The sequence below is a fragment of the Musa acuminata genome, chromosome BXJ1-9, assembly GCF_036884655.1.
Source record: "Musa acuminata AAA Group cultivar baxijiao chromosome BXJ1-9, Cavendish_Baxijiao_AAA, whole genome shotgun sequence".
In the NCBI taxonomy this organism is placed as follows: Eukaryota; Viridiplantae; Streptophyta; class Magnoliopsida; order Zingiberales; family Musaceae; genus Musa; species Musa acuminata.
In genome coordinates this window covers 44,600,214-44,622,699 of record NC_088335.1, presented here as the reverse complement: position 1 = coordinate 44,622,699, position 22,486 = coordinate 44,600,214, and the positions used below count along the sequence as shown (strand labels likewise).

Below are 22,486 nucleotides of genomic sequence, written 5' to 3'. Positions count from 1 at the left end.
ATGATATGATTATAATAGTTATTTAAAGTGTATTAATGTCATTTAGATTTTCTGACGGCAAAAGTTTTAATTATATAAGCGATAAACTCCATTTTACAGGGCTAAATTCGGAAATCACTTATTTTAGAGGGATGTATAAAATAGTGCCCTTTTTTCAGTTTTAATTGAGAAGTTAGGACTCGATTCTTACAAAGTGGGACGGAGAGCGCATGAGGTTTCGGCCTTTGCACTCTTCCGTCGCCGCCGCCGCCGCCTACAAACCTCACCCCAAGGCCCGCCTTCTCCGCCGCCTAAACCCTATCTCGTCCATGGCCGCCGATCCCCCGCCGCCGCAACTCGAGTCCGAGGAGGACCCTGACGAGCGCTTCTGCGCTGCCCTCGACCGCTGCTCCTTCTCCGACCCGCCCCCGCTGTCGCCGACGGAGCCCATCGGCCGCCCGCTGAGCGGGGAGATCCGGGTCGACCGGGCCTGGGCCCACTGGAATCGGCTGGGCGCTCCCAAGCTCGTAGTCGCGCCCATGGTGGACAACTCCGAGCTGCCGTTCCGGATGCTCTGCAGGAAGTACGGCGCCGAGGCCGCCTACACGCCGATGCTCCACTCGAGGATCTTCTCCGAGACTGAGAAGTACCGGAGCATGGAATTCACCACCTGCAAGGTTAGATGTGTCTGTCATCTGAATGAGTTCTAAATGCCATATTGATGTGCCTAGGGCTCATTAGATTGGTTGGAAATGGTAGTTCAGCGGTCGTGTCTAACTTATGGGTCAATTTCAAGGTTTATATGGGGTCAAAGCTGTTTCCTTTCCAGTAATGAGACTACCATAACTTGTAAAACCAAAGGAAAATCTTGGGAACCATATTGTTCTAATAATCAATGACATGCATATTTACCCAGTCAATGATATTTTTTGGACCGGTGAATGCATCAAAATTGCTAAAGTTTAGATATTTTTTATGTTTAATGGATATACAGTGTATACTGTAATGGAAGGAACATTCTGTAAAAATTACTATGAAATTTTCACTGTTTTGACATCCTTTAATCAATTCTTTTTCTCATCTTCTTTAAATGATTAGTGGTAGAGTATTGGTTTTCTGGTTTCTTGGTCTAAAAATGACTCCAAGAAAATGGATATTCCATTAGTTGTTTCTCCACCATAAAGAACATATCTCACAGTGCAACTGTAGAAAAGAGTACCTTTAGGAGAAGAATAAAACGGTATAATTCTCTTCAAAAAGAATGTGTGAAACACATTTATTAACCATGTTCTTCATAGCATCTAATGCAATAATTGATTTATGTTATATTATTTTATGATTAAGAAAGAAAGTGATAGGCTAGGCTATGGTTGAGATACAATAAATTGCTATGCTGCAACAATCATTTAACATAAATTTGTATTAATAGATAAAATTATTTTGAAATCGTGCACTAATCTTAAATTTCAGAAAATAAAATCATTATGAATTTGCTGTGCTTTCTAACTAATTGCATTTGCTGAATGAGGCTTTTACTAATATTGAGGAAACATTTGTTCTTAGTTGTAGGTTTGACTGTTCTCCCTCCATTTGTGTAGAATAGTGCCAATAGTCTTGCTGGACAATAAGTTCATGCCATGAAAGTGTTTCAAATAACTACTAGAGAAAGTAGAGGCAACAATACTTGTTCACCCTCTTTATTGAACCACATTTAGTGAAAGTTATTCATAATGTACCCTAACATATATTTTGTTTATATTTGTCATAGTTAACTTTGAAGTGATAGACTTGTGGAGTTAGCCATATTTTGAATGCTTCACACTGCCGATATATATATATATATGTATATATATATATATATATATATATATATATATATATATATATATATATATATATAGCAGGAAAATCCCAATGAGTTAGTTAGTTTAAGTATGATAACCTCTCTCTATGTTATCTAGTGCAGGAGGATCGCCCTCTCTTTGTGCAATTCTGTGCGAATGATCCTGATGTTCTTCTGGAAGCAGCAAAAATGGTCGAGCCTTATTGTGATTATGTGGACATAAACCTTGGGTACTTTTTCATATTCTGACTTCAAATACTTGGTTATGCATTTTCTTCAGTAATGAGAATAATCATGAATTATAAATTTGTTCTTTAGAAGTTCACCTGTGGTAAGATATGGTGAAACTTTTTGCATGATGCATTATGATTGGTCTAGAAAACATTAGATTTAGTATCCACCTTCAATGGCCTAATTTATGATTGTATCATTCTACTTCATCTATACATGATGGGACTACTATCTCAATTAACAGTTTGATCACCATAGTTGGCATGCAATTGGCTTCTGCATCATAGGTTATTGCTAATTGTAAAACATAAACATAGGTTCTTCTTATTGTACATGGAGTATATGTGGTATTTGGAACAGTGATGGTGGATGCAAGATCCGATTGATAGAAATTGTCTTCTACTAGAGGATTACTCTTCAAGGGGCAATATTACAAAAAGCAGTTGTAGGATCCAGGCAACTCATTATGCCATATTACATATGTAGCATGCATAATATTTTAACTAATATTTAATTAAGTATAAATAAAGAACTATACTACAAAGCATAGTTTGATGTTTCGGGTACTAGACTCGTGCTGGTCCCTGGCTAGATTGGTATAGGTCTCGTATGTGCGTATGTATCGACAGGGTATGTTGGCATGTGACACAAAACTTTTAAGATTTGAGTATACACGATATCAGGAGATGCATGCCATGGTCTGTACTGCCAACTTGGGAGGCACATTTAGTATATATGGCAAAATTTAGAACCATACAATAAAGCATGTTTAAATTTTTTGATACTGGACCCTTACTTGTCACTAGCCAGACCAGTGTCGTCTGAGTTCCTAAGGAGGCCTGAGGTTCAGGGCCGGTTGCAGCGATCTTGAGGTTCAGAGCCTGATTGTCTGTCAGATTGTGGTATCTACCACCTGGTTGACGTCGGGTCTGAGTGGTTTTTTTAAATTGTTAATGAGAAAGTACATGCTGAGACCAAAAATGACTTTATAAAATATTTACACTCATGTAATAACATATTCAAGTGATAAGTTATTAGGGACAACTCGAGTTCTAAGTGATGAATAACATATTATCATGTTCCATAGTTAACTCTAGCTTTGGAGATAATAGTTGAAACAATACTATCGAGTATGTGATAATGTTCTCATTCTATATTATATATGCACATTTAAGAGGGACTTCTTCTTTTTTGAGGCTTCTTATTGACTTGGGAGGACAGTTACAAATTTGCTGTATTGTGGTCTTTGCAAGGTAGCTTTTTACTCCTTTTTCGCTTAGGAAATAGCCTCCAAATATACCAAATTGTTTGACTGTGTACGGAGGAACCCAATTTCTATCCTCGGTTTCTGATGCAGCATTTGGGAATAATTGTTTGTCATGTATTTTCTTTGAAGAAGCTTGAGTCTATTTCGTAATTGCTTAGGCTGTCATCTAGAAGAGAAAATTATGCAGTTTCATACAAGATGTGTACTAAAATTGGATTTCTGTGGTCATGGACCTTGTCACAGTGTATAACTAAGGGATTTTACTTGGTTACATCAAGTTCAAATGAAAAAGGTTGCCGTTTTTTATATAACTAATTTTATTTTCTCACACACTGGTCACTAATTTTAGCTTGAAGTGCTTTTCAAGTGTGGACTTGTTTCACATTGTTGATATATTTGTCTCGTGCATTCTGAATAGAATTTTTAGGTTTGTTTGTCCAACTAGTTCATTTTGCAAGGAATTAAATCTTGGGTACCATAATGCTTTACAGTACCATTAGGAAAATAGAACAAACTGGTTGAAGTGTGAAAAAAATTTTTATATGAGTTGAAATGTGAATTAGTTGAACTACCAGTATACTTTTTGTTGTAAGAACTTGGACTGGTATGGTACAATCGATATAGTTGGTACTTCAACTGTATTTATATAACATTAGTTTGGTGCTAAATAGTTGGAGTTAAAATATATGATGTGACATATCTTGTCTGAGACTTTTCCATATTATTTTATGATTCATTACATCTTTAAACTTGCAGATGTCCACAGCGGATTGCCAGGCGAGGGAACTATGGAGCTTTCCTCATGGATAACCTCCCTCTCATAAAAGCACTTGTCCAGAAGCTGTCACAAAATCTTCAAGTTCCAGTTTCATGTAAGATTAGAATATTCCCAAACCTACAAGACACCATAGTATATGCCAGGATGCTTGAAGAGGCTGGTTGTGCTCTCCTAGCTGTTCATGGCCGGACTAGAGATGAGAAGGATGGGAAGAAATTCCGAGCTGATTGGAATGCCATCAAGGCTGTGAAAGATGCCATTGGGATACCTGTGCTCGCCAATGGAAACATACGTCACATGGAAGATGTTTACAACTGTTTGGACCACACAGGCGCTGATGGGGTTCTATCAGCTGAGTCTCTTCTCGAAAATCCAGCTTTATTTGCTGGATTCAGGACAATGGAACCAAAAGAAAATAACGCAGATGAGATTGAGGACAATGGGGGATTGGACCAGGCAGATCTGTTAGTGGAGTATTTGAAGTTCTGTGAACAGTATCCAGTGCCATGGCGAATGATTCGCTCCCATGTCCACAAGATGTTAGGGGATTGGTTCAGGATACATCCTCAAGTAAGAGAGGAACTTAATGCTCAGTCAAAACTGACCTTTAAGTGGCTCCATGATATGGTGACGAGACTCAAAGAACTTGGTGGAGGAATCCCACTTTACACAGAGGAGGCTAATACTGCCGCGAGAGCTGCGACATGCAATTCTTGATTCTCTGACGATTACAAGTCACATGTATTTTTGGTCATTCAAATACCCATGCAAGGAACATGTACGAGTGTCAGCAATTGCTTGGCTAATTGCTGGTGTCATTCTTATCTTTTCCCGTCAAAACACTGTGACCTCCCAGGATGAGACCCAAAAGTGGTCTTTATGCTTCAGAAGAGTGATGATGATTATTAATGTATCTTATTAATTTTGAGGTGACAGCAGATGATATGCTGAATCCATGATTCATCTTGTTGTGTATTTCAACCTCAATTTTGAGAAGAGAGAATTTAATGATATAATACAATACTAATAAAGAAAAAGAAAATTCTTGGTATATGGTTTAGGCTGCCAGTCTTTTTTTTACTTGGAGGATTCTCTTGCTCTGCATATGATGTAAATATTTGCCTCATCTTTTCATTTTGGTTTTCCTTTAAAGTGGAAGTATGCAAATTTTCAATTCTACTTTATTTGTAATTTCTTAATTTGCTGTTTCTTCTTAAAGCCAGCTTTTGTTCTATGATAGCTTTCTTAATCGTTAATGTCAAGGAAAATCATCGTCGAAGTTTAAGTCGATCCGATGCAGTCAGAGCATAGGAGTATCAAAGGTGATTCCACGAGATGGCTCCAAGGTAAAGGTATCAAACTCCAAGGGCATCGCCTGTACTAAAATTGATGTTGAGAGAAATTTTTCGATCCAATTTCTTCGACGTTTAAGTTAGTGATTGATGTCTCTATATGAGTATAGATATTTTTTTTGAAAGAGAGTCCCTTAATGTGATATCAGATATTACTTTTTATATTTGACCTTGGATGGGATAATTTGTAATTGCTCCAATGTCCCTCTTTTGCATTTTGTCCACGTGGGCGACAAGGGAGAGACGATATAAACTGCTTATTTTAGATTTTTGTCCACGTGGATAGATAGGCAAGGGTAATCTGGATCTTTTTCCTTCCATGATAGTTTTCACATGATGCTTACGTGTCGGATGATGATTGATCATTAATATATTCCCTATCATTTATTCAGGCATACATTGGGACTCTTGTTAGAGGGGCCTCGAGTATGACGTTCAATTCAAAAGATTATTGCTAACCTTCCCCTTCGTGGCATAAAAAAGACACACATTGGTCGAGCGGATTTTCCTTAGTGCAATTTAGGTTTTTTTGACTCACACGTCTCGGGCACATTTCGACCTATATTTTCATCATATTGGATTTCTCATATATGGAGACTTGATTGAGATATTCTAAGTACCGAAGAGGTTCAACATGTACCTTAACCCATCCAAATGTGTTTTTGGAGTCAACTTGATAAAATTCCTCAAATTCATTATTTACTAGAGAGAAATAAATGCCGACCCCGAGAAGGTACGAACGATGACTTAAAGCTCACCACGAAGAAGGGAGGACTTAAGGCCCACCATGGTGGAGGGAGGGCTTAAAACCATCCATAATAGAAGAATCCAAAATTTACCAAGGAGGATCTAAAATCCACCATGGCAAAGGGAAGACTAGAAATCCGCCATAACGGAGGGAGGACTTGCAACCTACCATGATAAGAGGAAGATTCGAAATTCGCTATGGTGCATAGATGACTTGCAACCCACCACGATGGGTGGAGGACTCAAAATCTGTCATAACAGAGGTGTAAGGCAAAATATGCCTAAGGTGTAAGAGTCAAGACAACTTGACTCACACCATAAAAAAAATCGTCATAGTAGAAGCAGAGGGCGGAATGTGTTCAAGGCATATGGGTTGAGGAAATTTAACCCAGGCCAAGAGAAATCTATCACAATGGAGGCACAAAGCGAAATGTACCCAAGGCGTGTGAATCAGAAATTCAACCTATGCTAAGAAATCTCTGCCACAGTGAAGCTATAGGACGAAATGTGCTTGAGTCATGTGAGTCAGGAAAACTCGATCCATGCTATGAGAAATCCATCATGGTGAAGGTATAGGGCAAAATGTGCACGAGATGTGTGACCTAAAAAAACCTAACATATACTAAGAGAAATATATTACAACTAAGGCACAGGGTGAAATGTGCCCGAGGCATATGAGTCAGGAAGACTCAACCCTCACCAAGAGAAATCCACCATGGCAAAAGCATAGGGCAAAATATGCATGAGGTGTGTGAGTCGGGATAATCTAATCCATGCCAAGAGAAATCAATTATGACGAAGGCATAATGTAAAATTTGCCTAAGGCATGTTTGTCAAGAAAACCTGACTCACATCAAGAGAAATTCGCTACAACGGAGATATATGACAAAATGTGCCTAAGGTGTATGAGTTAGAAAAACTCGACCTATGCCAAGAGAAATCCGTCATGGTGAAGGCACAGGGCAAAATGTGCCCAAGGTATATGACTTGGAAAAACCCAACCTATGCCAAGAGAAATCTATCACGATGGAGGCGTAGGGCAAAATTTGCAAGACATGAGTCGGGATAACCTGATCTATACCAAGAGAAATCTACCATAACAAAGGTGCAGAGCGAAATGTGTGAGTTAGGACAATTCAATCCGTGTCAAGAGAAATATATCATGGCAGAGGCATAGGACAAAATGTGCTTAAGACATATGAGTCGAGACAACTTGACCTATGTTAAGAAAAAACGTCAAGAGAGAGACAGTGGAGCAATTACAGGTTGTCACTTCTAAGGCTAGGTATAAAAGATAATCCTAAGTGTCATACCGAGGGGCTCTCTTCTCAAAAATAATTCATACCTATAAAAAGACCTCGATCACTAACTCGGATAAAAAAATTTCCCCCGATATCAGTCTTAGTGCAAGTGATGCCTCATGAGCTCGACACTTTCACCTCAGACACTCTTATGATCTCGAGTTTGGATCAAATCAGGTCAACTCAAACATCGAAAATAATTTTTCTTATCAGTTAAAAACTCAAAAAATATATATTTCACAAGTGCTTTCGATATTTTTTTAATCTTGAAATTAAAGTATAGCTTCTGGGTCTCGATGATAGGTAGTTCAAATTCATATGCGAGTATCATACATGTTATTTAATATAATAAATTTTTTTTATTTTTTTAAAGTAGAGCTTCTATCAACCGTCCACTAGGGACAAAGAAATGTTTCCAGATACCAAAAGCAAGCTGACTTCAACTGCCAATAATGGTTCCGTTCTACCAAATTTTGCAAAACGTTGTGAACCAAAATAGTTACATTCTTGTTTACATATATCAAATTTCAAACGTCTTCAACTATCGAACTTCTGGTGGCTTCAATGAACTCCACTTTTCCATTGAGTCAGTTCATCATTTACAATGCATCCGATCTCACAGATTCTTCAGGCCATCAATTCTGGCTCTCCTGAGTCCTTCAGAAACTGCTTTGCTTTGACACTATGCACACAGTAAGGAGGACAACCAGCAGCAACGATTCCTTGTTTATCCATGATAACATACCCTATCCCTGCACAATAAGCATTAGGTTCTAAGAACCCATTGCAATCAATAGCAAAGTTATACATCACCATAGAATCTATTATAACATTCACATTCCCCAGGTTTTGTTCCTCAGGTCGACATTAGCTAAAGCAATAATCATTAGTGGCAATGACCTTACCACCACAAGAACAAAGGTTTAAGACTGGGGGTAGCTATATAGACAATCATTCCTGTTAACCTACAGATTTGAGAGAGAATTCCCCATTAATCTCTCTCTCTCTCTCTCTCTCTCTCTCTCTCTCTCTCTCTCTCTCTCTCTAACAGTATATTTGTATTTACTTCACTGTAGTAAACAATCTCCATGTTTCTCATCTCTCTCTCTCTCTCTCTCTCTCAGTATATTTGTATTTAGTTCACTGTAGTAAACAATCTCCATGTTTCTCATCTATGGCTGATTTCTTGTCAAGTTTTGCTGACTTGCTTTTTCATGTTTCTAGACATTTATGTGTAATGCTTGAACATGTTAAAAATTTAGTGATATCTTCTTCTAATATGCATTATGTTGATGGAAGGATGAGATTACAATATACTGATATTGTTTGATCAAGGCAAGATCCAAAAGGTCATGTTCTAAGGATTAGGTGTTCACTATGATTATTAATTAATATAACATCTGATAATCCACATTTTAATATCAAGCTTCTCTGAGCTATTTCTTTCTCCACTCCAATTTCAAGATGTGCTAAAGCATGGTTTCAGAGATCAATTCAATCCTTGAAAAAAATGACCAATGTAAATTCACTAGAGTAAATTGTCAATGCCAAGGAATATAGAAATAAAGTGTTTGTGTCATTAAATTCAAATTCAGTGGTTGTTTCATAACTCTCGTAAACATTGTTTAGGTATAACAAATGTCTGCTAACACAGCTTTGGCAAAAAGAATGAAGTGTTCCTACCATGCTCTCAAGGTAAGAAGATCAGGACATTTAAAATGAAGAAAGAATTCAGTGGCAAAATCTGCAGATGTTAAGTCCTCACCACAGAGACCAAGCAAGAAGATAAACAGAATTGAAACAGGACATGGGTGATTGTCTACTTGCATGTTGATAAATGCAGTTTCAGAGGATGACCTTTCGTTTACCAGAACCATTCTTCTCGTGCATCTACAGCCTTTATGTTGGTTGAAACTAAAGGAACAGCTCCGTAAAGGGAAATGAAGTCATTGAGGCAGTTATTCCTCCTTTTGTTATGGCCTGCCAAACTGCTAATACCATAGCTACCAATCTCATGTATCTTTCCTGTAAAAAAAACTCCATAATAATGTGAGTGCAGGCACTACAATTGATGCATCTAAAGAATGTCAAATAGAAAATAATATTCACTAAAATCATTAACCATGCCAAAGAGCAGTATTATAACTCAGAAGCCAGACTTCAGCTCATTTTGAGGTCACAAATAGATTCATCTTAGCCCAATATAGACGAATATATTAAGATATAAAGTAGAAGTATGATATGTGACTCTCAGATCTTACATTAGTGGGAGCCTCATGCACTGTTTAGGTTTAAGTATAACACATGGCTGAAGGCTGCCATTGGTCTTTTTCCTATAATCCTAAGGCACTTCAACATTATAATAAATATATTTTGTAAACAAGGGGCTTTCCATCAGTACATGTAATTCAAAATGCCTTCTTCGTGGCCTAAATTTCCTAAAAGATCTCCAATTTAAGATCCAATCTGGCTTTACATAACATATTTTTTATTGGAAATAGCTACCCTTGATACAAGAGAAGTACCAGTGAAGAAAAAAGATGGCTTTAATGTAACTTGAGTAGAGTATAAAAATGGTAATGTCATCTAGGTGTTGCCTATGAAATACACACTAGAATATTAGTCAACCGAAGATGCTAATTCAAAAAAAAAGAATCATGCATTCTTTTTCATAATTTCAAAAGACTTGTTGAATAATTTTGTGTTTAAGAGGTTCCAAGATATTTGATGCATAAAAATAATAGTCGAATTCTAGATCTATTTTCTAAGGAATTCTGCAAAGGTAATATACTAATGTATATAGCAAGAGTACTCATCATCTATCTTTTGTTTCTTAAAAGGGAAATCAGGAATCTACCAGAGTAACCACAGCTAAAATCATCAAGGTAATCTCATAAAATATCAATTTACAGGTACTTGATCAAATCCAAACAGTAGGGAAGTGGTTGGTGATTTATCCTTAATGCTTTTTGCCAAAGCAACGAGAGACCCAGGAATGATGTTATAGAATTGCTGTGATGGAAGAGGTAAGAGCAGCAGTCCGTGGACTATATTGTTATATATTAGCAACCAATCTATATCATCAACTTGCCAAAATATGTTTTGTCTCGTATTATAATTAGTTTACATAATTTCAACAAATGTTACTTGTGTTCAAGGCAATGCATTATTGGTTTTGAGATGTCACAACTATTGTCTGTTCTTCACTAAACACAAAGGAAATTCTTGATATAGAATAATGAAATCGAGCATTCGCCACGTCACCTTTGACCCAGATGGGAGGAGCCTGAGTGACATTAGCAACAAGTAGTGACATTGCAATGTCCTCACAATTCCTGCAAAGACCATATATGAGTAAACAGATGAAAATGCAAAATCAATGTAAAAATGTAATCACTGTCAACTGCAGACCTTTCTCTTGTTACATAATCGTGAATTGTTGATGGCATCTTGTAAGTATACATATCCAAGTACTTCCGATGGAAAAATGCTGCTTTTGAAAGAACCATACTATAAGTGCCTGTCCACCATACTGACCACCAGCCACCATATTTGTAATAAACCACACTGTTCTTCTGTAATATGAAATGTTAGAGGCAGAATATGTTCCTAGGTGAGATCATGTGACTTGAGATGATTACTATAGTGTATGTGTCCCTAGGTGATAATTATCTTAAGCTTGCTTTTAAAAGCTCTTAAACAGTAAAAGCTAGGGCCCATTAGTGTTCATTTGTTGTGAATCTTGAAAACTGCATTCCCATCATCTTGTAGTTCCATGAATTAACTTGTTTTGGAGCAGATTGGACTTAATCCAAACAATGGCCCTAGCCAATCGAGTAATGTCCAACCAGCTTCAAAAGATATTGTTATGGAGAACCGAGCTTACCGTTCAGTTCACAAGGCTTACTGCCCCCACCAAGTAAGCCTTGTATTGCATGTGGACTGTCTGATATTGGATAGTCTATATGCCGGTTCACATCCGGACTGGTAACCAACAACTGGTACATACCAGTCCGAGCGAATTACATACCTTTGGTATAGGATCAAATAACTGCCTTGTATTCTAGTACCGTACCAGTCCAACAAGTTGTTGAAACCGGTTTTGAATTAGTATTTAAATCCACTCTTTGAGAATATAGAGAAAAGGACACATTCTCCCAAATCCAAGTGCAAGGAATCATATGAAATAGGCCAATCAAATATTCATCTTTTCCTGACTGCATAAAAAGGAAATCTTAAGGGTAAATAAGCCAAAGTATAGCATATTATAGTGGTTTGTTATCTGTCAGAACTCCACAACTTGATCTTCCAGACAATTATAGACAAAATGTAACACACGAAAAAGTAGATGACTCACCTCCTCAACCAACCAGTGCATGCGAGGAACAAAACCAACCATCGTGTCTGGGGTAGTTTGCCATACTGTGAATGCAAATTCCAGTGTAGAGCAAGGAATTAATAGATCATCATCAACAGAAAATATTGCATCATTTGTTAAACTGTTAATTGGCTTAAATCTATTATTCAAATTATCCTCCTCATTCAAGTCGAATTGGAGTTTAGGCTTCTGTGAGTTCCTGGACCGTGACATTATAATATTTTTGAGATAGGTTTTAAGGCTCTCTGGTGGTGGGTCATTCTCACTCCAAACTACATGTATTGCATCAGTTTTTGGACATGATGCATAATGCGCCACAGCTTTCTTGAGAAGAGAATTGCGCCTCCAAGTGTTAATAAGCACCATGTAGCCATCCCTTAAAGTACAATAAGCAACTTGGATAAGTACAAGGACCAAATGTGGAGAAAAAGAATCTATAATTTGATGATGGAAATAATTAATAAAATCAGCAGTAGTATACCATTTAATAATGCAATTGCATACCATTAAAATCTTCAAAGCTGAGAATAGCATTTTTAATTTTGGTGTCCAAATAACTCATAAATGGACACCAATTTTGGCAGGTCTGTGCAATTTCTTACACAATAGAAACTAGAAAGAATGTTGCTAAGATAAAAGAACACCAAAAGAAGTATAAAATCCTAACCTCCATTGGAAAACACATCGCAAGAAGATTTATATCATGTGTCATTTGTACATCATTCATTGCCAATCATATCAAAATGGAAGGTAACCTTCAGATACTTCTATAATCACTCAATATCTTCATTGTTCTCAATTTTCATATCAAATTTTCGGAGAACCTTTTTCTTTTGGAACTTATGTTACGCTATGTTATGAGAAGACCACCTTGAATTATTTTTTCCAAGAATCTCCAATAATTATGCTACTTCTTCAACAGCATAGAATTGTCAATGAATCCATCATAGTAAAATCCATTTCAAGTTTCAAGTTTTGGGCTTTATGTTTATGAGATACTAGGTTTTGTGCTTGCATCAATGCTTTAATAACTTTTTTGCTCCCAAATTCATGTTGTGATACATCTGTTTTCTTAGGATTTAACTGACTGTTGCATTTATATGGGCTCATTGGTGCCCATGCATCATAGATTAGAAATACAAATATTATTTGAAGTATACAATAATAAAGTATCCAAAATAATTATTTTTTTGGATCAGTGATTGAAAAAGGTGCTCGGGCGCTCGCCTAGGCGCTCGGGCGAGGCGAGGCGAGGCCCGAGCGCCTCGCTAATGTCCCAGGCGGCACGCTTCAAACAGGCGCCGCCTGGGCGCTCGCCCGAGCCCAGGCGCTGGGCGCTTCGGGCGAGCGCCTGGGTAAACCAAGTGACCGAACCAGGATTTTAGGTCTGGTTCGGTCCTGGTTCTGTTGTTAGTTGGTTCAATCGAACCAACTAAACCGATATAACCCTTACTTAACCCTAACCCATACCCAACCCTAACCCGTTGCTGCTGCCGCTCCCGATCCCGATCTCGCTGCTCGTCGCTGTCGCTGCTTGCGCCTCCCGCGAGCCTTCCCGCTGCTCGCGCCTCCCGCGAGCCCTCCTGCGAGCCTTCCCGCTGCTCGCGCCTCCCGCGAGCCCTCCCGCTGCTCGCGCCTCCCGCTCCCTTTCCCTTTCCCACTGCCGCTGTCGCCGCTCGCCGCTGCCGCTGCTTCCTCGTTTCTCCGTCAGGCTCAGTATACAGTATACTCTTAATATTAAGTTTATTTGAATTTTGAAATGATTAATTTTCAATACTGTTAATAGATTAATAATATATTATTTTGATTTTAATGTTGTTAATTTTTATTTATTTGAAATTTTTGCTATGTTTCAACATAAATGGCAAGTGTAGATAGCAACTCAATAGAGTCTCCAATGGTATCAAAAAAAGATCCTGCATGAAAGTATAATTATTTGAAGGATCCAAAAGATCATAATGCAGTGACTTGCATATTCTGTGATAAGACTACCAAAGGTGGTATTTTTCGTGCAAAACAACATCTAGTAGGAAATTTCAAGAATACAGCAGCTTGCAAAAAATGTCCACCTGAGGTAAAAGAAGAGTTGCTGAGTTATATGAATGAAAAGAAGACACAAAAGAATGAATCTTACGGGAATTTACCAGAAGACAATATTGAACATCTTAGAGATGAAGAAAAAGATTATTCTATGAGTATTAACCCAAGTGAAAAAAGAGTATACGACAAAAAGGGAAAAGAAGTTATGAGTACTAAGAAAGGTAAAAAAGGACCGATGGATCTATATATGCTTCAAGGATCCCAGAAACAACAAGGGCAAGCAGGAGGTTCAAAATTTAGACAAACAAATATAAGTGATGCTTGTGATAAAGAAATAAGAGGAAGAACAATTCAGCACATTGCTCGCTTCTTCTATCAGGCTGGTCTTCCCCTTAGTACAACTCGTTTAGACAGTTTTAAGGATATGATTGAAACTATTGGAAGATATGGTGCAGGATTAAAACCTCCAAGTTATTATGAGATGTGAGTTTCATTGTTGCAAAAAGAGTTGAATTATACAAATGACTTACTAAAGGGTCATAAAGAATCATAGGCAACACATTGTTGCTCTATTATGTCAGATGTTTGGACTGACAAGAGGCGCAGGAGTATAATTAATTTTATGATTAATTGTTCTTTAGGGACTATGTTTGTGAAGTCAATAGATGCTTCATCTTTTGTAAAATCTGGAGACAAGATATATGATTTACTTGACAACTTTGTGGAAGAAATTGGAGAACAAAATATCGTTCAAATCATAACCGACAATGGAAGCAACTATGTTTTAGCTGGTAATATTCATCTTTTGATTTTGTTAATTATTTTATCTTCAATTAAGTGTGTTAAACTCTTAAGTCTTATCATTTTTGTTATCCTTTGTCTCAGGTAAATTGCTTGAATCAAAAAGATAACACTTGTATTAGACTCCATGTGCAGCACATTGTATTGATTTAATGTTGGAGGATATTGGAAAGATCTTAGAAATCAAGAAAACCTTAGAAAGGGCAATTTTTGTTGTTGGATTTCTTTATAATCATATTGGAGCTTTGAATATGATGAGAGAATTTACTGTTAGGATCAAGAGCACTAAGAGGGGGGGGTGAATTAGTGCAGCGGAAAACCTTCTACGATTAAAAAAAAACTGTGTTTGTTCGATAAAAGTGATTTCAGTAAGAAAGCCGATTCGCAAATCACTTTAACTTTTGATTAAGTGAGATGCAGCAAAGATATAAATGCAGTTTGCAGTTATGGATCAAATCAGATAGTAGGCGCAAACTGAAATATGATATTCGTACGAAAAAACTGATTTACGTCTAAATGCTGATTCGTAAATCACTTGATTAAGCGAGATGCAGTTAAGGCAAGGATATAAAGGCAGTTTGCAATTATAATAGAAATCAAAACGTAAACGCAAACTGAAATATGATGATCGTACGATAAAACTGATTTACGTCTAAACGCCGATTCGGAAAGTGCAAAGCTTGAAACCCAATCGTATATACGCAGAAAGTAGTAAGCTTTTGAGGAGGTTTGCAGTAAAGATAATGTGCTCAAAGTAAATGCAAACCGAGATTTAGAGTGGTTCGGTCAATCTTGACCTACATCCACTTTTGGCTTCCTCCACCGACGAGGTCACCGACGTCCACTAGAGGCCTTCCTTCAATAGGCGAAGGCCAACCACCATTTTACAGTTTCACTCCTTTTGACGGGCTTAGGAGACAACCCTTACAAAATTTTCTCTCCTCTCTTTAAAGATCAGAACTTGGAAGAAAAGAGGGAGAAGAACTTTTGGCCTTTACAACAATTTTGAGCTCTAAAAATCACAGAATAAGATCAGGATTTCGGTGTATTTTAGTGCCCTTTCAGTGCTGAAAGGGTGGGGTATTTATAGGCCCCAACCCAGTTTGAATTCCGAGCTCAAAACTGTCAATTCCCGGAATTCCGGGATCTGGCGGTTGCACCGCCTGGCAGAGCTCGAAGACTGAGCCTTTGGGCGGTGCCACCTCTTGTCAGGGGCGGTTGCACCGCCTGCCAGAGCTCGAAGACCGAGCTCAGGCGGTGCCACCGCCTGACTGAGGCGGTTGCACCTCCTGCTAGAGCTCGAAGACCGAGCTCAGGCGGTGCCACCTCCTATCAGGGGCGGTTGCACCGCCCAGTCTCGCTCGGAGACTGAGCCCAGGCGGTGCCACCGCCTGGCAGAAATCAGGGTCCGAATGGGTTGATCCATTCGACCCAATTTGGGTTTTTCAGGGGCCCAATTGCCCCAAGATTAAGTTAATGGGATCACCTCCCATTTCCAACTTAATCATTGTGCTAACTACGATATTTCCTAAGACATTTACTGCAACTTGCTTCGATGCGTCAATCGCTTCTTCCGGCGAGCTTCCGGCGAACTTCCGTCAATCATCCGATGAACCCTCGGTGATGCTCCTGCGGACTTCCGACAAACTCCTGGACTTGCGACGATCCACTTGGCGAGTTCCGACGAGCTTCTTTGGCAAGCTCATAGACTTCTCGGATTTGTTCCCGCAGAACCTCCGACGACTGTCCGAACTTCCGTCGAACTCTCGAACTCCTAACGTGATCATTGTCTTGACTCCGGCGCAACTCCTGCTGCATATCTTACTTTTATCGTAGTTAATCATGCACATGTAAAACAAAACTTCGATCGAGACAATTAATCCTAAGCAATTAACCAAATTGTCCGGCATGTCATTGGTCCCTCGACGCTTCGTCCGATTCTTCGGCGCATCGTCCTCTCCTGCGGCCTATTGCCTAATCGGCCAGTTGACTCCGTAACTCCGATATCCTTGGCACAATACCCGCTCTTCTTGGCCCGATGCCCGAGTCCACGGCCTGAAGCCTTCTGTCGATACGTCGACCGATCCATCGGCCCGACATCCAATCTTCTGATATGTTCCTCCGGCACAACATGATTTTTCCTGCTTTAATTGTCTCATCCTGATTGAAGCATCCTGCGTCACTCAAAACGCAGATTAAAACATAAACACATATCAAGTGGTTTCATCTTCAAAATACGAGATTCAACATTTACAGGGAATAAAGAATTAGTGAGACATGGTGTCACCCGATTTGCTACTTCATTCTTGACATTACAGAGCGTGCATCGTCAAAAACATACTCTGAGAAATATATTTACCTCTGAGAAATGAGTGACAATCAAATGGGCAAAAGAAGCAAAAGGCAAGAGGGCTGCTGATATCATCTTAATACCATCCTTTTGGAATCATGTAGTTTATATATTAAAAGTAATGGGCCCTCTTGTTCGAGTCCTTCGGTTGGTGAATAATGAAAATAAGCCTGCAATGGGATATATTTATGAGGCTATGGATAGAGCAAAGGAGACGATTAAAAGATCTTTTAATGAAAATGAAGAAAAATATGAGAAAATTTTTACAATCATTGACGAAAGATGGAATTGTCAACTTCATCGTCCCTTACATACAGCAGGATATTATTTGAACCCTGAATTCTTTTATAAGATTAAATATGTTGGATTTGATGCAGAAGTTTTGGGTGGATTATATCAGTGCGTTGCAAGATTAGTTCCCAGCCTTGAGGTTCAAGATAAGATTATTCATGAATTATCTTTATATAAAAATGCTGAAGGTCTTTTTGGAATTCCAATTGCCGTTCGATCCAGGGCAACTACCTCTCCAGGTATTAATAATTTGATATAATTAATTTCATATATATTATGTTACTATGTTATTGCTAATAATAACATAAATTTTGCAACTGAACGGTGGAGAGTCTATTTGGAAATTCCACCCCGAACTTACAGAAATTTGCTATTAAAGTACTTAGTTTGACATGTAGTGCTTCGGGTTGTGAGCGAAACTGGAGTGTCTTTGAGCATGTAAGTATTACTAAATAATTTTGTTTTAATTAATTAATCTATTTAGATATGTATTAATATATTTTTAAATTATATGACATGACAGATTCACTCGAAGAGAAGAAATCGGTTAGAACATCAACGATTGCACGATCTTGTTTACATAAAGTATAATCAAGCTTTGAAGACTCGTCATGATTTGAAAAATAGATTTGATTCAATCTCATTGCAAGATATTGATGATTCAAATGAGTGGTTAGTAGGAGAAATGGGTGCTAACTTGCAAGATGCTGAAGACGAGCTTGTATTTGAAGATGATAGATTGACATGGGGAGATGTGGCAAAAGCTTCAGGTGCTGGAGAATTACAAACATATACAAGACAGATGTCAAAGAGAAAAATGAGTGCAAAAGCATCAAGCTCGGCTCCTGCTATTGTTGAAGACATAGAGAATGAAACATATCTTGATGAAGAGGAAGGAATCGAAGGACAAGAGGAAGAAGACGAATTCAATGAAGATGATTTGTGTGAAAATGACGATAACATTGATTATGATGAATGACTTTGATGTAAAATTTTATTGTTTTGAATTTTGAAACTTTTTGTTAATGTGGCATTGTGATTTTGTATCTTAGATTTTCTTAATTTAATAGCATATTTTTATTTAAAATTTTAAATAATTATATTTATTAATTATATTATATATTTTTATATTTTAGCACCTCGCTTCGCTCGGGCGAGCGCCTAGCGCCTTGGGCGTTTTTGGATCTTGGCGTCTTTTAACGCCTAGCGCTTTTTAAATCACTATTTTGGATGTGTCCCAACGTAGACATTGGAAGCGTATTTAAGGATCCATGCTTCTTAGCAGGCCAATGACAAGTAGTCATGATAAATAAACTGAAAGAGTAAAGGTTAATGTTGTAGCCTGAATCAGTCTTCTAACAATTTTAATTTCAAGTATGGTAGTGGGACCAATTTGATCAATACTCATCATAATTCTATTTCACAACCATTTACCCATCTCATGATCTCACTTCCCTTTGGATTTTCCCCTATAGAAAAAAGCTCTAGTCAACTTTAATGCTACTGATAGAACACACATCCACTCTCTCTATCTATCTCTGTTGTTATTTTTGACTTATTTTCTTTAGGTGTGAAGGTCTCCACTATTTCAAATTCTATCCAAGTTCCCAGAATTTGATCCATACAACTTATTTATATCTCATATCTGCCTTGCATATGGAACATGATGGTCCATTTCTTGGCTCTTAAAATGGACCATAGACAACCTGTCATGCCAAAGGAACCAAAATACTAGCAGTTGCTTCCGGTAGACAATTACGCTTTCATTTTCCATAGTTTCAAGTAGATAAGCTATATATCCAGCCAATTTTGGAATTTATTGTCCCAGGAATTGTAGATATACTGTCAAGCTGGATTCAGAATTATGGAAGCTATATAACATCTTCCACAAGCAATAAGATCATGATTCTCCCTTTCCATAAATATCCGACCTCATTCAGTCTTCCACTTTGAGCTACAAATGGTCCCAAAATGGAATGAACGACGAGGGGTTTTAACCCCCCATAACTGAACAGTTGTTTTCTTTTTGTTATTTACTTTCCATTACAATCTCAAATAAAAGATTAAGCCAAGATCAGAGTCGAAACAAGAACAAATTCTTGAAACAAGAGGACTCCTAGGTCATTGAAGAAGATAAAACAATACATTTTCCAAATTTCTTCAAGCCGTATTAAAAATGACAACTTGATGGCGTCTAAATACTACTTGAATAGAAGGAGACCCAGGGACAGTGAGATAATACCTGGAGGGCGAGGAGGCGGACGAAGACGGCTGGTGATTCCACCCAATGAGAGGCCCCACCGGGTTAGCAAGGAGGACGAGGGCGAGCAGGACACCGGCGGCGAGGAGGAGCCGGACCTTGGCGAGCTTCCGAGTGCGGCCGAGGAGGAGGAGAAGGGAGGACCACGAGGATGCGCGGCCCCTAGGGGCAGTCTTCACCTTGGCCGGCGAGTAGGGAAGGACGGCACCGTCGCCGAAGTTCAGGGCAGCATCCGGAGATCCACCAGCTGCCATCGCCGCCGATGCAGCCACTCCGCCGGCGCCCGTTGATATGGCGTCTCGGACTCCCATGAAGGCGGCCATGGCCGCCACCCCCATCAAATAAGGACGGATCGCCGCGCGCCTCTGCCAGATCCGATCGAATCGGATCTCCGGATTGATCAACCACTCTCGCGGTCGTGCTGTTTGGAATTGGATGTTGGACTGGAACTACACTACTCTATACGGCGAAAGAGTGCCGTCGGCTGTGGTGCCGGGGTCGAGTGCATTTAAGTAGCGACCGGCACCGTTTCGATAATTACCGGCCATCAATGGACGATGGTGTGCTGGTTCAGAAAAAATTGATGAAGATGGCAATACGCAAAGGATCGAGAAGCTGTGCTAAGTGACGTATTATTGGTCCAATGACCATTTATAGGGGAACACGGAGGATCGTAGGTGTGATGGCACCATAGGATCAGACAACCACACATGCACAAAGGGCCAAAGGGATAAGTGTAATAGCTTGATAGAGTCATGCGACCAAATGTACGAAGGATCGTAGGGCCAAGTGTGATGGCACGATAAGGTCAAACAACTAGGTGTAACGGTGTAATAACACACGAAAGGCCACAAGGCTTGGTGCGATAACATGATAGGGTCAGGTAACTAGGAGCGATAGTGTATATTATCAGTGTCATCGTCGTACGGTGAGGCGAGGGTTCAATTGACACACATGCAAGGCGCACTATCCCATCAATGAGCAAGAGAATATGAGTAGATTCAAATATAATTGCACGTATCATACCTACCTACAGTAAAGAGGGGTCATAGCAAATTGACTTGTTGACATATGGTCATTACGTAGATTGTGACAGATTCGATTACAATCACGAAGATGATTCGTCTAACTACTATGACCCTAGGATAGCGCTATGCATCCTAAGCCATATTGATGGCATCACGTGTCATACTTTACTCGAAGCATTCGGGAGTCAAAAGGAGGATTGGGCAAGCGAAACATTATCTTCCTCTCCTATAAATACCCATCAATTGCTTGAAGGATTTCTTACATATCAAAGACTCTACAAACTCTCAAGGCCTCCCAGCAACCTAGCTTAAGGTCTACAATATCTTCCTTAGCTTCCTCCTCCAACACCTTGAACTCAAATAGGATGTTATCCCCATCACCACCCCTAATGTTGGAAAGGAAAGCTTCACCCTTGAAAGGAGCTGAATTGGCTAATCCAATGGAAGCTACTCACTCCCTTAGTGGAGGTGAATCCATTGTGTGGTGCAGCTTGGCCATCTAGTGCAGAGTCCTTGGTGCAGCTTGGCCATCTAAGCAATAAAGACCTCTAACCTAAAGATTCTTTGAGAGATCTATCAATCATATTCCGATTGAGTTCAAGCTAGTGCTTGCTCAACCTAGTGACCGACCTTATGTATTGCATCACATATTTTGCACCAATACATATGCACTTGAGGCATGACTTTATTTCCCCTTCATTTATTTTTTTTGTTGGGGCTACTTTCAACTATTGGAAGTTCTCACTTGTCTAAATAGTATCAAATTCCTAGTGCTTTCTAATGACATTTGTCGAGGAATGTGTGAGGACAAATGTCGTTGATATATGTATTAATACAATGTGGCTCTAATTCATATGCGAGGAGTAGTCCAAGGTAGAGCGAGGCTTCTCTAGCCTCATTCCTGTACAAAGACCAAGGTCGAGAGTGATTTCCTGAGTCAATCCTTCATACGCATAAGTTAGTACTTAATTGTACATTTTCTCCTCTTTTTTCTCTCCTCCTTAATACGAAGGATGTATTTTTATACTAACCTGAAAGGAGGAGAATATATTGTGAAGATCATGTAGAGAAGGCAATTTATAACTATCCTAGACTATCTTTTAATCTTCTTGGAATATTCCTATAAATATTCTATAGGGGAGTCGGTTCGTAATCGACCAAACTGCCTTCTGATCTTCTGAGAATATTTTTGTTAATATTTCATAAAGGAGCTAGTTCGTAATTGACCTGAACTACCTTTAGATCTTCTAGGAATATTTCTACGAATATTTTACAAAAATGTTGGTTTGTAACCAACTTGAACTGTCTTCATTGATTTTTACGAATATTTTATGAATATTTTGCAAAGAAGGCAACTCGACGACTCGACATCTTGATAACTCGATAATTGACCCAAGCAACCTTTTGAGCTTTGATATTTGTGGATATGAGGGTGTTGGTCTGATATGACATTGACTTGACAAATGATGGTTAATTGGTTTTATATTTCTTATCATCGATTATAGTTCGTGTTTCGTAAAGTTAACATACTTTATCTCTACTTGACCCGATTGTTAGGTAAAGGATACTCCGACCTCTAGGTTGAAAGACGAAGTTTTTTTTTATTTTTTCAAGACATAGTTGGCCAATCAACTTGAATCGGTCTAATTGAAAGTTTTCCCATATTGCTCTGAGGTTGCCACGGATGCAACAGATGGAAATAAAGCAATTTAGGATATTATATGCAACCCTATAGGCCTAAGCCAGCTCCTCGTGATAAGGAATTGAAATCATTTTTAGGTAAGAGTTTTTTTGAACTGCTTGCCACTTAATCTCTTCTCTTTTTTTCTTATGCACAAAT

At 38.7% G+C, this 22,486-nt stretch overlaps 2 protein-coding genes across 3 annotated transcripts; one reads left to right on the top strand and one right to left on the bottom strand.

Annotated features, from left to right (window-relative positions):
- The first annotated feature begins 156 nt into the window (after positions 1–156).
- Positions 157–5,149, top strand: LOC103998842 (uncharacterized). Its single transcript, XM_009420448.3, has 3 exons — positions 157–656; positions 1,946–2,052; positions 4,077–5,149. The coding sequence occupies exons 1-3, from the start codon at positions 210–212 to the stop codon at positions 4,813–4,815; spliced, it is 1,293 nt and encodes a 430-aa protein (XP_009418723.2). The 5' UTR covers positions 157–209; the 3' UTR covers positions 4,816–5,149.
- Positions 5,150–7,918: 2,769 nt separating this feature from the next.
- LOC103998841 (glycosylinositol phosphorylceramide mannosyl transferase 1-like) lies at positions 7,919–20,246 on the bottom strand. 2 transcript variants are annotated; one of them, XM_018831137.2, is made up of 6 exons: positions 19,601–20,246; positions 11,856–12,252; positions 10,910–11,073; positions 10,763–10,833; positions 9,356–9,523; positions 7,919–8,250 (listed from the first exon to the last, which is right to left on the bottom strand). In XM_018831137.2, the coding sequence occupies exons 1-5, from the start codon at positions 19,954–19,956 to the stop codon at positions 9,363–9,365; spliced, it is 1,149 nt and encodes a 382-aa protein (XP_018686682.2). In that variant the 5' UTR covers positions 19,957–20,246; the 3' UTR covers positions 7,919–8,250; positions 9,356–9,362. The 2 variants fall into 2 exon arrangements, with proteins under 2 accessions (XP_018686682.2, XP_064940031.1); XM_065083959.1 differs by having other exon boundaries at positions 7,919–9,523.
- Between the last annotated feature and the right edge of the window lie 2,240 nt (positions 20,247–22,486).

What these genes read in the sequence shown, in the direction of transcription:
- LOC103998841 (XM_065083959.1), bottom strand. Translation starts at nt 19,956, where the DNA reads ATGGGGGTGGCGGCCATGGCCGCCTTCATGGGAGTCCGAGACGCCATA. An exon ending in GATTATGTAACAAGAGAAAG is followed by an intron (nt 10,834 to 10,909) that starts GTCTGCAGTTGA and finishes TGGTCTTTGCAG; the next exon opens with GAATTGTGAGGACATTGCAA. An exon ending in TCCTCCCATCTGGGTCAAAG is followed by an intron (nt 9,524 to 10,762) that starts GTGACGTGGCGA and finishes TTTTTTTTACAG; the next exon opens with GAAAGATACATGAGATTGGT.
- LOC103998842 (XM_009420448.3), top strand. Translation starts at nt 210, where the DNA reads ATGAGGTTTCGGCCTTTGCACTCTTCCGTCGCCGCCGCCGCCGCCTAC. An exon ending in TGGAATTCACCACCTGCAAG is followed by an intron (nt 657 to 1,945) that starts GTTAGATGTGTC and finishes TATCTAGTGCAG; the next exon opens with GAGGATCGCCCTCTCTTTGT. An exon ending in TATGTGGACATAAACCTTGG is followed by an intron (nt 2,053 to 4,076) that starts GTACTTTTTCAT and finishes TTAAACTTGCAG; the next exon opens with ATGTCCACAGCGGATTGCCA.